The 16248-nt window shown below is 44.9% G+C and overlaps 2 protein-coding genes across 5 annotated transcripts in view; one reads left to right on the top strand and one right to left on the bottom strand.

Annotated features, from left to right (window-relative positions):
• The window catches only part of MAP3K19 (mitogen-activated protein kinase kinase kinase 19), a 9604-nt gene extending 6765 nt beyond the window's left edge, over positions 1-2839 (bottom strand). For 3 of the 4 annotated variants that reach the window (XM_032961574.2, XM_032961565.2, XM_032961535.2), the window contains exons 1-2: positions 505-2455; positions 221-317 (exon numbers count right to left, since the gene is read on the bottom strand). Coding sequence is in view for 2 of the 4 variants with exons in the window: in XM_032961535.2 (XP_032817426.2) it covers positions 221-282 (62 nt within the window). In the remaining 2 variants the exon portion in view is untranslated. The other variant, XM_032961556.2, reaches the window with a different exon arrangement.
• Positions 2840-5114: 2275 nt separating this feature from the next.
• On the top strand, positions 5115-12070 carry BAG1 (BAG cochaperone 1). The gene is made up of 7 exons (XM_032961491.2): positions 5115-5220; positions 9038-9166; positions 9312-9403; positions 9547-9660; positions 10072-10179; positions 10443-10505; positions 11265-12070. Exons 1-7 carry the CDS (start codon positions 5190-5192, stop codon positions 11352-11354), a joined length of 627 nt encoding a protein of 208 aa, XP_032817382.1. The 5' UTR covers positions 5115-5189; the 3' UTR covers positions 11355-12070.
• Positions 12071-16248: the final 4178 nt, after the last annotated feature.

Here is a 16248-nt window from a genome sequence, read left to right on the forward strand (position 1 = left end):
TCATATACACTGGTAGCCACAGCCATAGCGAGGGTAATACCTTTACTGCATGTGCTGTTTCGGTGCGTGATCATTTGCGAGGTCGCTGACCCGGACAGACAGACAGACCTGGAAGTAAGCCCTGCATGTGCCATACGGGAGAAGTGTTACGCCGCAGAGTAGAAGTGTTCTTCGAAAGCTTGTTGTGCTGATGAGGAGTGTCTGGCGTGAGGTCGCTTACCTCCATGCTGGTGGCTTCTCGTGATGTCCATCCTGCGCTGACCTCAGCTCCACCCTGTCCATCTCTTTCACTTTCAAAGTGCAGCGAATGTCTGCACCTTAAACACACAAATACGTTGGACAACACCGACTTACGAGTAGTTATTTGGTCCGTTAGCCATGGAAAAAAATTACAATCTGCGCATTTGAGTTAACTCCGATTCATAACCATTGCATTTCTGTGCAAATTCAAGTAGTGCAATCGATGTGTTGTCAATTCTGTAGAACAAAAAGATTTCGCCTTACTTCAGGGAGTGTAAAGAACACAGTGTAGAAGCATTACGTTTGTCTTGTCATCTCCTCAAAGTGGAATAGCTTGTGGTGGTGGTGGTGATGATGGTGACCAATGGACAGTAGCAGCTGCAGGAGTGCTGCTGATTTAAGGAATTTTGGAATATCCAGTGAATTCTACATTCGTAATGAATCGGATAACAATGACGTGTGCTTTAAATAGTAAACCGTTTACGTTTTTTTTGCCGAGTCATGGTAATCACAAGGCAGTGCTATTTAAATAACATTACAACACCGGTGTGCACTGTAGGAAAACCGGCATAGATAACTCCCCTGGTAAATGTCCCATCAAGGACGAAGGCGACGGAGCGGCGTTGATGTGTTTTCACAGATTCTATTTCTTGTTGTTATGCCCGTGCGTTGAAACACGGGCACGGATTTGTTTCTGCCCACAGTGCCAGGGAGACGGTTGCCTGGCGGCACGGGCTTGCGTGGCTTTCGGCCCAAATGTCCCACGGCACGGCGAGCTGGGAAACTTCCGCAATCCGAGAGGCGGTTACAGAGAAGGATTGCACGTCAAACACTCCGGCGTGCGTAAACTCCAATCGTCCGCGCTTCATCACTTAACCCTGTACCTAGCACGCAGGGTGCGTTTGGCTCAGTGAATTTATGAGTGTGCGCCATTAAGAAACTAAGAATTGGCATTAACTGAGAAAACATTTTAAAATAACACTGCTTGGCGTGTGTAATAAATGCGGTGTGCTGTACACATGGCCGCGAGTGGCTGTTAATGGCACGATGATGACAGCCCCAAAGTTAGAGCAGAGGTCGTGTTTCCAGGGGAGGTCAGGTGCTTGTGTGAGGGCTCTTTGTGTCCGCTGTGGGGCACCATCGCTTGCTAAGTCAAGGAGGAGAAAAAAAACCCCACTCTCGTGGGGGTGGGAGGGGGCTCAGGCAACTCGTGACTGCATTGCAAGTTGACTCAGGCGCTCACCTAAAACCACCAGAGACCTTTACTGGATTTTGTTTATGTCCATGTGTCTCTTTATATATGTAAAAAAAAAATATCCCCAAATAATTTCTGCTTCACTATTCTAAATGTGGAAGCGCGTGTCAGACCATTATGGGTTACGTAAATGAACAACAATTTTGTTCGTGTGGAAAATAACCACAAGCATTGCTTTTATGTTTTTCACAAAAATAAACTTTTGTATTTTTAAAGAAGCCATTTTAAAACGAATATACTGTATTGTGAAAAAAAACAGGCTTTCGTTTTTAATTTCAAGGGGGAAATAATTGTGCGTTTTGTGAGGGTATTATTCTGTTATTTGTACATTGGCGAAAATATGTAAATCGGTTGAATAAATGTTAAAGCCGGATTTAAATGCGAGACACAGGAACGTTGAGCGACATCGTTAAGTGGTTTAACTATTATAAATTTACAAAAACACCAAGCTTCTTCCACTTCACACGTATTCGCGGTGTGCCTGCACAACATGGTTTGTGTAAAATCCAGTTACCATCTCCAGGTCACGAGTCACGTGTTGGAGAGCGTTCTATAATATCATCTTCAGCATGTTAAACATGGCAATCTTGAAAAAAAACATTGTTGACTATTTGTAGTGCTTCAAACACACTGCATGAAAACTGCATGATAAAACACGCAACAGCTATGACGGAACAAGTCAGCGTTTTATGTCTGGAAACGTTCTACAAATATCAGCATCAACCGTGCTCAATCCACTGATGGATGAAGGCCGCTTCAAGCCGCAGGCCATCTCTCACGAAGCATGCTACAACTAACAAAAACATACAAGTGAGTTTTTTTATAAAGAGGCTAAGATATAGACGTGAAATGTCCCGTGGTTCCACACTTACGACTCCAGATGTGAACGCTGCATCGTCACAAGTCAGCGTCTGACAGATGCGCAATATACATATGTTACTACAGGTGGAGAAGTGATCTCGTGCGATGTTTTACTCACCTTGAACTGTGTTTATGGCAGCGTGGAGTTCTCCTGCACTGGCAGCCAGACTTGAGACTCAGTCCGTGATTGTCTGCTCGCGTTTAGCTTTCTATGCCACGCGTTTGTGCTGCCCCGATCTATGCTGAGGATTGGCATCCTGGGGGCGTGTTTCCTCCTGGATATGCGCAGTGTAAACATTGCACGAGCCGCAGCCAGGGGGTTTCTGTGTGCTGACCAGGTGCAATATACACTGCGAGTCTAGGTCCGTGCATTTTTGTGTAGGTATTCCACAAGAAAAATATATCCCGTGCAGAGAAAGGTGAAATCTTGACTTAAAGCTTTCGTGACTGTAGGAATTCATTTTCTTTGGGTCTTTCGGTAAAGTCACGTAGATAGGTTCATCTACGTGACTTTACCGAAAGACCCAAAGAATACAGAGAAAGGTGATTCTGTCAAAGCACTTGTACCGCAATGACATTGTTGATAAATATGTTATGATGTAGCCTCTGAATGGGTTCCCGGCCCATCTGAAATGGTAAATATTGTCTCCATTTATGTTTATCGATTTATTTCTCCACTCCAATTTTGGTAAAAAAAGAAAACCTTCCAATGTTGCTGTAAATTACTTTCGTAAAATCGTGTCTCCTTGGCTGATTTCCCATCTAATACATATTTTTATACTTTCTATAGGCATTCTCAGTGTAGCTGTTCTATTATACAAATGGTCTGTATTATTTATAAAATATATTTCATTTTGCCCTTGGTTTCTGAGGGCTTGGATGATTGCTTGAATTTACACTGGACTCAAATGTCTTTCTTATTCTACATATGCGAAACAGTAGTTGACTTTCATTGGTCACTTCCAGAATTAGATTTCTGGTACAGTACGTGGTTTGTTGATGCCCGCAGTTCCCCCATCTGGCCCAGGGGCTTTACCTTCGTTCAAGTTTGAAATTTGGGACTTCCTCCCACTTCATCTAAAAAGTTTGATTCCTGGAATATATGAACTGGAAAATAACTATAGCTGGCGTAGCAACTCTTGGGTCCACTTTACTTGTTCACCCTGCGATTAGTATTTGCAGTAACAAAGAAGCAGAGTTTAAAACGCGCGGGTGTTCAATGTGGTTTTATGCGCGCATAAGTGCAACTTATTTAAATATTTAATTGAAATCCACTTGTCCAACATTTCCAACGGTTGCAGTTAGCGTACGTTCTCTATGAACGGGCGCTGCACACAAATTAACTATTTATGTATTTAGACGTTTAGGTGTGACGTGCATGGTGTCAATGCATCCAGCATACGTTAGATATTTATATTGTGTTTTTTTTATGTCATGACTGTGTTTGCTATATACGTGGTCAATTGACACCGCGAACATGTTCGCACGACGAGATGATCCATCTCAAGGGATTATCCAGGAGAAATATTTCAATTATATGAGCAAGATGACCTCGTGTTCTCCCCCCCCGCCTCATACGTGGTTTTCTCTGCATGCTTTGGGTTTCTCCTACATAAAATGGAGTGGCCGAACATACAAATGCAGGAAAAGTGTGGTCAGCCCCATCATCTGTAATAGGTTGGTGAAATTAGCAACAATAAGACTGCACGTCTTGGTTTCGTAGAGGTAAATAGAATTCGTTAATGAGAAAATACACTTTAAAGTTAAGTCGTGGATGTCCCTCTTGTGACGTCACTGTTGTCCCCGTTTAATGCATAACTGCTGTGGCGTTAATAAGAAGGCATATCTCTGCACGTGTTGGTTTTTTATAATTATATAAACGAAGCTTTCAACTCTTCTTGTACAGCATGGTACACACAGCCCATGTGTGAATATCTAAGAACTTTAAAGTTGTTTTTTTAGTTGCCAGTGACACCGTGAAGATTCTTGACAAGAAAACAATTCCATTCTACAATGGCGTCACTAGGGTTGCTGTCACCCAGTGCGGTAACTTATGGTGTCACCCCACATGGACCTCCGCCCGTAGAGACCATACAGAATCCTATGGAATGTTTTTGTACTCATGTTACTCGTAAATCCCGTATATCACTGAATGTAATGGCAAAAGTAGTGACATAAACAACTAGAAAAATGCTCAATTATACCTTTAAATTACAATATTTCCTTTAATTACTACGCAATTCTCAAAAAAGTTATTGATATAGGTACTAATTACCACAATATTGTAGCGAAAACACCAGAAAATTTGACAAAACCAGCTACTATAAAAACACCATCAGCGACGAAAACAACAGCGAATGCTTGCAGCGCGTGCAGACGAAACCACGTGATTTGAAGTGTCACTGTAATTGGGTAATAATGACAGCTCTGACCGGAGCGCATTCGAAGGTTCAAAAAGTAAATTAGCATAGCTATTTAGCCATGTAGGTATATTGTACATGTAAGTTGGGCTTACAAAAACTGTTTTGTTGTTAGATTTAACTACAGGGATATTTTAATTAAAAAAAAATCTGCTGAAACACTGCACAAAAATTGTACAGCCATTTTGGTGTCACCCCCTCTGGTGGTGTCACCCGGTGCCATTCGAGATCCTCTGCTGGACGGGAGTTTCAGTCGACGCCACCGCCACGTGCTGCGTTGTCGCGCCTGCACGTGGCCCTCCACGTGACCCTCCACGTGACCCCGTACGGTTTTACGCGTGACGTCACCCCCCGCGTCGTAGTGCTTCCCCCCCGCCCCGCCCCCATTCAAGGAAGGGAAGCCGGCGGCGCGAATGGCGATGCTGAGCGTCACCCTCACGCACGGTGAGTGAGGTCGCCGTCCGTGAGCGCGCTGTGGCGGCCCCCGGCGGCGGCGGCGGTGGCAGCGCCGAGGACGTCCGTGCGACGTCTTCATTCGCGCCGTCGTTCAATTTCGTTTCATTCTCATTCCGCGACTCGCGGTGTCCGCGGCCTGGGCAGAGCCACCGGGACCTCGACCTCGCCTAGCGGGGCTACCCGGGCCGGGGTGAGGGTCCCGGGGGGTAGAGTCGCGAGTAAAGGTGAGGGTAGTGATGGTGAGTGAGGGGTAGTGATGGTGAGTGAGGGGTAGTGATGGTGAGTGAGGGTAGTGATGGTGAGTGAGGGTAGTGATGGTGAGTGAGGGTAGTGATGGTGAGTGAGGGTAGTGATGGTGAGTGAGGGGTGGCTGGGGTGAGGGTAGTGATGGTGAGTGAGGGGGGGCTGGGGTGAGGGTAGTGATGGTGAGTGAGGGGGGGGGCTGGGGTAAGGGTAGTGATGGTGAGGGTAGTGATGGTGAGTGAGGGGGGGCTGGGGTGAGGGTAGTGATGGTGAGTGAGGGGGGGGGGCTGGGGTAAGGGTAGTGATGGTGAGTGAGGGGTGGCTGGGGTGAGGGTAGTGATGGTGAGGGTAGTGATGGTGAGTGAGGGGGGGCTGGGGTGAGGGTAGTGATGGTGAGTGAGGGGGGGGCTGGGGTGAGGGTAGTGATGGTGAGTGAGGGGGGGCTGGGGTGAGGGTAGTGATGGTGAGTGAGAGGGGGGGCTGGGGTGAGGGTAGTGATGGTGAGTGAGGGGTGGCTGGGGTGAGGGTAGTGATGGTGAGTGAGGGGTAGTGATGGTGAGTGAGGGTAGTGATGGTGAGTGAGGGTAGTGATGGTGAGTGAGGGGGGGCTGGGGTGAGGGTAGTGATGGTGAGTGAGGGGGTTTGGGGTGAGGGTAGTGATGGTGAGTGAGGGGGGGCTGGGGTGAGGGTAGTGATGGTGAGTGAGGGGGGGCTGGGGTGAGGGTAGTGATGGTGAGTGAGGGGGGGGCTGGGGTGAGGGTAGTGATGGTGAGTGAGGGGGGGGGGGCTGGGGTAAGGGTAGTGATGGTGAGGGTAGTGATGGTGAGTGAGGGTAGTGATGGTGAGTGAGGGGGGGGGCTGGGGTAAGGGTAGTGATGGTGAGTGAGGGGTGGCTGGGGTGAGGGTAGTGATGGTGAGTGAGGGGGGGCTGGGGTGAGGGTAGTGATGGTGAGTGAGGGGGGGGGCTGGGGTGAGGGTAGTGATGGTGAGTGAGGGTAGTGATGGTGAGTGAGGGGGGGCTAGGGTGAGGGTAGCGATGGTGAGTGAGGGGGGGCTGGGGTGAGGGTAGTGATGGTGAGTGAGGGGGGGCTGGGGTGAGGGTAGTGATGGTGAGTGAGGGGGGGCTGGGGTAAGGGTAGTGATGGTGAGTGAGGGGGGGCTGGGGTGAGGGTAGTGATGGTGAGTGAGGGGTGGCTGGGGTGAGGGTAGTGATGGTGAGTGAGGGGGGGGCTGGGGTGAGGGTAGTGATGGTGAGTGAGGGTAGTGATGGTGAGTGAGGGGGGGCTGGGGTGAGGGTAGTGATGCTGAGGGGTGGCTGGGGTGAGGGTAGTGATGGTGAGGGGTGATGGAGGGTTGCTGTTTTGAGGGAGGGAATTAAGGGGGACAAGCGAGAGGGTGTGAGGGTAAGACTGTATGTACTGTATGTTTCAAGTTTCATTTATTAAGTATAGTCCTGTGAGCCATGCAGCTCTTGTCTCGGGTGCAACCGCAACAAACAAAAATATGAACAGAGAAACATCTTAAAGCGACGACGACGTGCAACAGAAACATCCTGGGATAAACCAGCAAATCTTCCAGAAAAAAGCCCCCACCGTATTTCAACGCTGTGTGCAATAATCCCAGTGTGATGCAAGACAAACACTAACAACCATAAGACAATTTAGATTCAAGTTATCAGGCCAACTCCGCACTTCCGCAAGAAACGTGGCTTAACCATATGTTTTTCGAAATCACCAAAATAACTCGTGAACTTCTTTCGCACCGTACGTAGCCAACCATGCTAATCGGAGGTGCGGAGGAAAGACACCAAAACTATGACACATCGATTCTAAAGATGAGGTGGACGGCGATAGCAGTCGAGGGGTGTGACCTTATCGTGCACTACTTGTAGTACTTGTGAATTAATTGTGAATGAAACACGGTGTTGCTGTTTAACATGTAGGATTTAGCGACGAATATTGTCCATAATACGAGGGTTTTTTTTGGTTAGATCTCGTAAAAATGAATGTGTCGTTAAACCCGCCACCACCCGACACAGCCAATTCGTCCGGTTTATCACGTAAACAAAACGTGCCAATGAGTAACTTCAGCACACCGGTGTGTTAGAAAACACCGCAGCATTTTTCAATTCGAGTACAACGTTTCTTTGATGATTAACGTCGTCCTTGAATTGCAAATGTTGTGGGTTTACTCTCCAACACCCCGCCTGGTGTGCTGTAGTAACTAATCGGCACGCATTGTTTACGTGACAGCGTTTACCGACACGTTTATAGTTACGCCATCTAACAAACAAAAAAGCTTCATTATGGACTTAGCAATGCTATAGAAACGGGTGATCGCTCTGCATAGAATCCAGCGTTCGAATTCCCTAGACGTTGTATAATTGATACGAGGTGAAAAGAGGACTAACCCCACCGCAATCCTCTCGAATTTCCCAGAGTATGTGCGGTGCTTTGTCACTGACTGGCAGCAGGGTGACGCAGTGGGGGTAACACTTGTGCGTCACAGAAAGAAGGGGTCCTGGGTTCAATTTCTAACCCGGGCGCCTTCATGTAGAGTTTGTATGCTCACCTTTGCTCTGCATTAGTTTCCTCCCATGGCTAAAGACATCCATTTTTTAAAAGTTCCATTTATTTTGGAATAGCCCTGTGAGCCATTCGGCTCTTGAATCGGGTGCAACCGCAACAAACAAAAAACATGAACAAGAAAAACATCTTAAAGTGGCTACGTGACTGTGCAAACAGAAAATCCAGGAAAAAAAAACATCAAAATATTCCTGAAATGGCACCGTTACACCACCAACGCTGTGTGCAAAACTCCCAGTGGGATACAACGGCATTGGTGTTAGCCAACCGTTCCCAATACAGGAACGTATTGAATAAGAGCCGTCGCGCTCAGTGTGACTTTCCTGAGTAACTAATTGTGAAAATGATTGACCTCACATGAACCGTCTCGTGAGGCCGTCATGGTGGCTTAATTCACAGAGATGAAACGTGCTCAGGTGGCTTTCTCCGAGTAACGAATAGAGGTGATGTAGGTGGGCTGGGTTGGCAAGGCTAGGGCCAAGGTCAGCGATAACCCCCTATAGGTTTCACCAGAGCAATCAAGATCATTGTTATGATAAAGAGGTCATGATCAGTTTCATATTATCAACATCTCTTCTATTGGAACATCTGATTTGCACGGTTGGCTAAGTACAGTGCGAAATAAGTTCAATATACAGTAAGTTGAAACCTTTTTAATTATTATTTTTTATATCCTCTGGCATGAGTAAATTATCTTGCAACATTAACAGCCTTTAGCATTTTCACAGCATGTAAATGCAGTTGCATCTCAATTCACTTTTCCTGAGTTATGGGTGACACTAGGGAAACACGAGGGAAGGAGCTGACCCAGTGGAGAGAGTGAAGGATTGGGACACGGGAGTGCAATGCTACTGCATTGAGGCCAAGTCCATGGGTGTAGAAGCCACTGACGTCCAGCACCCACGAGTGACTTAACCATGTTTATTTATCTCCCTTGTACCTCCGTGGTGCCTCTGAACCCCCTGCATCTGAGATAGGTTCCTACAAGCACAGTGTGCAAGTCCCAGGGGGTCCGGGCGGCAAGGAGCCCACACTGAGCGACCTCGCTCAGGCTGTCGCCGCCGCCACTGCTGTCCCCGAGGCTAACCAGAAGCTCATTTTCAAAGGTGCCTCAGTGATACATATGACATGACAGTGATGTAATATCTCAGATGGAGTGCAAGCATTGATTTAGTAATTTTGACAGTAAACTTACATTTCTGTATTATTGGAAAACATTTAGTATTGCCTGGTTGTATTTTTATTCTTAAGGGAAATCCTTGAACACCCTAAAAGAGGCTGATCGAATGATTTCAGCATGTGGGATGAAGAATGGATGCAAGATCATGCTCATTGGGAAAAAGGTAAATGCAGCTACTTGAGAGACGTTTTAAGTGGCACACAATGTTTAAATATGTAATGTGATGCTTTAAAGGCAATTGTGACAGTGGAATTAAATTGCATGTTTTTCTGTACAATTAACTTAATAGATTCTGCTTTTGTGCAGAATAGCCCCGAAGAGGAAAGTGCATTGCAACGACTGACAGAAATGGAAAGGTCTGGAGAGCAACTCTCATTTAGGCTGAATGAAATCCAAGTGGAGCTTAAAGGCATAGAAAATGTGAGTGTTCTATACAATGTGCCCAGCCCAACTGTACTGCAATGTAACTAAATGTGCAATTAAAATAAACAGTAACATAAAGCCTGCTTTATTTTTACCGTAATCAGGAAAGTATTATTACAATTGTTATTAAAACTTCTATTGCTGTTTAAATGTTATGCTTTAAATTATCTTAACACAAGGAGTTGATGGTGTGTCTTTGCAGAGTATAATGAATTACAGCATAGTTGAAATGTACCATAAATTGGTTTATACCACTTTTATATTGGTTCAATATGGAATATAAAGCTATTCAAACTCATTCTGTGGGCATTATGGAACGCAGCACACAAATGAGACTAAACTAATCCATTTTGTATAGGATTTTGCTGAATTATTTGAAGTTCGTTGAACCCTGTGTGCCTGTACCAGGGCTACCTGGACAAGAATCTGCGGGGGCAGGCACTGACCAAGCTGGAGAAGCGTGTGAAGGCCGTGACGGAACAGTGCATGAAGCTGCTGGAGCAAGCTGACGGCACGGTTAGGGCTCACGCATGGCCCACGGCTGCACAGATTCATAGACCGGAGGAAACACTGAAACACTGGAATAGTTGTCTTCGGGGTTATGAGTCAAATTCTGTTCAGGGGTCGATTCTGGTCAGGGGTTGATTCAACCATTGTATTTCTGGAGTCCAGTGAGTCATACCATTTTGTAGTAAATCAACAAGGGGTGGCCTCATGAAGACTGACAATTTGAGAGGTGGCTGAGGATGTTTTTAAATGTATCTTGCATTGCCCAACAGGAACTGCCGGAGAATTTTTCAGACTGTCGAATGAAGCGAAAAAGGATCGTGAAGAAAATTCAGGTATGGACATTAGGACTGGTGATTATGACATTGTGATAGATGTACGTACGGGAATTAGTAAGAAAAATAATACTGTTATATTAATGATCAATTAGCCACCAGTAAAAAAAAGTTTAATTTGCATGCATAAATAATTTGTAAATAACAGTATGATACTTGTGAAATTTTGAAGAAAAATTGTTTCATAATTTCACAGTGACATACTACATATATTGTCATGTGTTTCAACCGGAAATTGTTAATTAATTTTTTGAAATATCTATTATGCAAATTAATACTTTGTGTCAAAGTGATCGTTAAAAATGAAGCAGTTTAATTTGAAGAAAATTAAAGCCAAAAATATTGATTATTCTATCTTTAAAAAACAATGTTATGAAATAATCATCTCTATTACATTAAGAAAACTAATTAGTCAATAAGATTGCCTAGGGAAGGAAGGTTTAGTGAAATTACACTTTTATTCCACAAATAGTTTATTACAAAGAGTTTGTAAAACAATCGTTAAGTTTATGTGGTTAGGATTGTGATAGATAAAGCACTTGAAACGTGGTATTTTGTTTTTGGTGAAAAATCCCCAAAACATGTATTTAAAGCCAGGTGTCTGAAGCTGTAACAATTTATTATATGATAACGTCATCAAGTCTTCATCAGTACTATACAGTCTATTAACACTTATGCTAAGTTGAGAAAAGTATCCAATTGTGATTCTTTTTGTGCATTTTATTGAAGTATTTATCCGAACTTTCACTTGTGCCACAGAGCTACCTGGATCATTGTGACACCTTGGAGAAAAGTGTAACAGTTGAAGCTGAAAAGCTTCAAAGAAAAAGTTTAACACAGCCCGACTGATGTGACACACCGCGGGTTTGAAAATACAGTACAGTAGATTTAAATGTTATTTACATTTCATTGGATTTAGATGAATGGATACAACTATATATGTTTGGAATGTACTACACATAATAGTAATAATTTGAATGTATCATCAGCCATTGTTTATCTGATGCTGGATGAAGGTAACTCCACACCACTGCCACGATTTATCTTAGTCCTGTGATGCCACAACACACCTGCACATTAACTTATCTCATTCCTCCTCTTTATGATGGTCATCTTCCTGGGCACATCCTCTCAGTTATTCTGTCACCAGTCTTGTCTGCAAGCTGTCACCCTTTTGAGCATGTCTTATTCAAGCCTACCTTTCTCAATAGTCGATTTGTCTCTGACTTCATTACTCCTTGATCTATGTGCTCCTCGCCTCAGCTCAGTGTAACTGAGCACTCACCTCTCTACTTCTGTGCACGCTTTTCAGCATCTGCTCCATTAATTGTTCATTCTGTCAGTGTTTAAATACTTTAAATAACTACAGTTTGAAAATCTTTGGTAGGAGGTGAAATGGCTGTGGAGTCCAGTTGATGAGTGGCACGTTTTATCTAGAATATGTAGACAAGACTGGAGCAGAACCTTATTGTGACATCTTCATTTGTTACATTTTCTGAGTTAATTTTATTTTACAACTGCATGTTACTTGTGTTTGTGGAAGCCATTAAATATTGCATTCTGGGGTTGTCCTTCAATTTGTCAAATATTTTAAGCTCCCATTTGTGTATTTTTACTTTGTATGTATGTGGACGTCAAACTTACAGGCTGGTCTCCTACTGCATACGTTTTCATGGTTGTGCTGCTTAGCTCTAGAAGGTGTTTTTGGATTGCAACACGTTTTCGGTTCTTGTATAATCCCCCTTCACATCGAGTAAAATATCAGACAGGCTGAGCAACACTCATTAAAACCAGAAAACACATCAATTGACTGTTCTTAATCATGTAGTGAGTCTCACTGAGTTGCAGACATTGTCTTAGGGAGCAACACGTTTTTATTAACTATTAACACAACATACTCTCCGGTGGTGACCACCCGACTAACCACGCTACGGTGACACTATCCCGGTCTGGGACCACAAGCTGGCTTCTTCAAGCTTGACGTGGATCTCCTGTCTCTCCAACCCTAAAAACCCCAAGCCCCTCCCAGGGCCCCCCTTATATCGGGCCGGGCTGGGGCCGGCTCCGCCTCTCGCCCCACCCACCTTCTTGATCTCTCTCGCCCTTGCCCGAAGGCTCTCGAGAGTTCTTCCCGAACCATGTGACCACCCATTGGCCCCCTGCACCGGTGGCCCCCCTCCAGTATCATCCCGTCACGTATCCCCCAAGTCAGCCAGAGTATAATGCCCCCAATGTCACCCTAGCTGGCTGACACTCTGTCGCTCTCTCAACGGGAGCCCGCATCGCACGCTGTGCGTGGTGCCACCGCGCTTAACCAGTGCTCACCCAAGCCCCCACTAGGGCTGGTAGTACACCCCGTGTCTGGGGTGTACACACAACAGTATACATCCCGCCGTGGCCTCGAAGGCCCGGCACCACACAGTGACATTCCCAGTCACTACAATCACATTAGAACAGCACATGGCAGCTATTTACTTTACATAACCAACCACTGCCCATTATACACTTATGCAGGAGGTATGAACTCTGTACAGCAAGCAACTCTTGATGCCATTGAATTGATTACCAAACTCAACATGCAGTTAAAATTATTTGTCCATGCTTTTCAATTTCCATACAACAAAATGGCTGGAGCAGTCAAATATCCTGCTTTGTAAATGACGGTGAGCACTTTCATGTAACGGAGTTATCGACTAGCTTCTCAGAGATTGATCAACAAAAACGTAATTCCATTTAATTTTCAACTTAGTGTTACTTTCTGAATGCCAATCAACACTGCATTTTTCATAAAGACCTATATTGTAGCATGTTCCAGTGACGTAGAGACTTCATGGTGGTTGTACTGTAAATTCGGTAATGAACATCAATACATGCTACCCAACAACCTTGCAGTGTATTGAGTGAATAATGGACAAATTGTACTAGATGCCGTCACATATTTTTTACTTAAACATTGGGCCAGATTGTGTACGCTTTTCGACCTCGGGTGATAGCCCTCAATTCTCCAGTATGACCGCAATGTTCTTAAGTTGAGATTACTTTGGTTGAAGGAAACACTCTTCAAAAACATGTAACGCTTCATAAAATCAAGGTCGTAAAGCTAGGAATGAATATATTTTAAAGGATAACTAAATGCAACATGTACGAATAATGAATACAGACATCCACATGTGACCGACAACACAAACCAATTAATATATCACGTATTTTAACTTTATGAAAGTGCTGCATTATGTATTGTCCACATTAATTACAACAGCTTAAATCCAAACCACCAAGACATTCAGCACAGCTGCTATTTTAAGTACTGTCCTATGTATGTCTCCTACCAAAGATTAAAATTGCACGTTAACATCAGAGCATAAGTTCTTCAGAAAATGTTTTAATATGAATGGTCTTGGGCAGCATGGCTACATTTTGGGCTTGCAACCCCTTTCAATAATAGTTTTTGGCCTTAACAATGTCCAGGCATGGTATATCTGCGTTGTTATATCTTGCCCCTCTCCACTGCCTGTGATTGCATGTCTGGAGTATCGTCATTCACACCTTTACCATACTATTATCAGTATTTATGTTGAACTTCTTTCGCACCATACGTAGCGAACCGTGCTAATCGGAGGTGCGGGGGAAGGACACAAAACGCAATACGAAAACCTATTCAATGGAAATTAGTTTTCAGTCCATATTTAAAAGTGCGTAGCTCCAGTGGCTACTGAATATCGGAAGGAAGAGCATTCCCGACGGCCGCAGAAACACATCTGAAAGCGCGCGATGCGGTGACCGTCTATGTTCGATGGCCTGCAGTCCCTCTTGTTCTGTACGGAGAAAAACATCCCTATCCTGTCATCACCATTCTCGCTTCCAACTATTGTACATCAACTTGAAATGTCATACGCGTGCTTTATAAATCCAAAGGGTCAAAATATCTTGAACATGTGTAGTGACATTGGTGATGTCACTGTATGGTGCCGGCCCTAGAGGGCCATGGCGTGCGATGTACTTATATCGCGGACAGCATCGTGTGTGTTACAGAGTGATGCTGGCTCGAGCAGAGCACGGCGTGCGATGCACCGTCATCGCGTACACCCCGTGGGTGGGTGTAGTACCAGCCCTAGCGGGGCTTGGTGAGCGCTGGGATAGCGATGGCACCACAGGAGGGAGCGGGTGAGTGTCAGCCCAGGGGCAGGGTTGCCCCGGGCCGTGGCACTCGTTGAGCCCGTAGGCACGTGTTCCGGTGTGTCCATAGGGAGGCCCCTAGGTGGGGGGGCTAGGGGGTGATCACGTGTCCGGGGAGAGCTCTCGAGAGGGATCGAGAGAGAGCTGGAACGCTCTCGAAGGTGGGCGGGGCCAAAGGCGGAGCCGGCCCCGACCCGGGAGGATATAAGGTGGGTCCCTGGGAGGGACTGGGGTTGCTTCGTTCTGCGAGCTGGAAGCTCCACGTCCTACATCTGAAGAGGCACCAACACGTGGCCCGGGACCCGAGTACGGGGTCCGTTGTAGCCATAACTCCTGTATGGTAGTGTAGTTAGCTGGGTGGTCACCACCGTCGGCTGTATCTGGTAAAGGGGCAGCTAGCCCTTTTGTATATACGTGTTGTGTAATAAATGTGTTGCCTCTGAAGAAGAACGTCTGTGACTCAGTTGGACCCACTACACATGTATATTGAGACTTTTTACAAATGTTAGATATATACCTGCAATATGAATGCCATGAAATACGCCTTAAATGAATATCCTTTCAAATAAAAGTCACCAAGAAATTGAAGATACTTCAAAACCTGAACGTGAAACACGGCAATTCAGTACAAACTTTTGTAGAGAATTTACAAAAAATTCAGCATATTGGACAATAACCCACAATACACATTAAAGTACTCTAGATATAAGGCATGGATGTTGATGTCATAATTCTTAAATGAATATGATTTCAAATAAAAGTGACCAATATATTGAAGATATTTCAAAACCTGGACGTAAAACAAGGCAATTCATTTATGTGATAAAACGAATGCAATTTTGTATTTACAGTCTTGCAAAGTGAAGCAAGCAGATGTTTTTTTATTTTATTACGATGCCTCAACGTCAACGACAGAGGGCGCCCAAACACTGACAATTCCTACTATGCTGGTTCACTTTGAATGTCAGCTGTGATTACTGGAGACCTGTTGAAAAATTGTTCCAACACAAACGCTTCGAAAGAGGGTCATGATGCTAATGCCTTGGGCAGTTTATTGCGTACACCCCATATAGTTTTCGTTCTTGACCTGTTACACATGGATGCTGAATGGGATATTTGACCATTTCCTCTATCTTGAGGGGAATTAAATAAATCATATGCCTGGGTGTTATCTACGAGTCCGAAGACCAAGGGAATGACCTTAAAGCTAGATGGTGGGATATTGTGACGGTAAAACTTGGGGGTCGCGTGTTCATAGTGCAGCAGGTGCGGGATCTGGCAGAGGGTAGAAAGTGTTGGGGAGATGCTGGTGGCCTCGCCTACTTTGGCTATGAAGGCATCTTGATCTTGTTTTAGCTTATTCTACCAAGAAGTATTCGTTTTGGTGCCAACAATGCACTGTTGTGTTCACGTAAAACATCTCTAAGCCGTTTTCCACTCATGCATAATTGCTATTAAAAAAATCTTGTTTGTTTGATGTGCTTTATTACTTTGTTACATTCGGAGTGCGTTTCTACCGTCGCCATCCTTGCCGTCAGTCATGCACTGTGGACAGTGAGAGGAGCAG

The sequence above is a fragment of the Petromyzon marinus genome, chromosome 2 (assembly GCF_048934315.1).
Source record: "Petromyzon marinus isolate PM22_M1 ecotype Great Lakes invasive population chromosome 2, UKy_Petmar_22M1.pri1.0, whole genome shotgun sequence".
In the NCBI taxonomy this organism is placed as follows: Eukaryota; Metazoa; Chordata; class Hyperoartia; order Petromyzontiformes; family Petromyzontidae; genus Petromyzon; species Petromyzon marinus.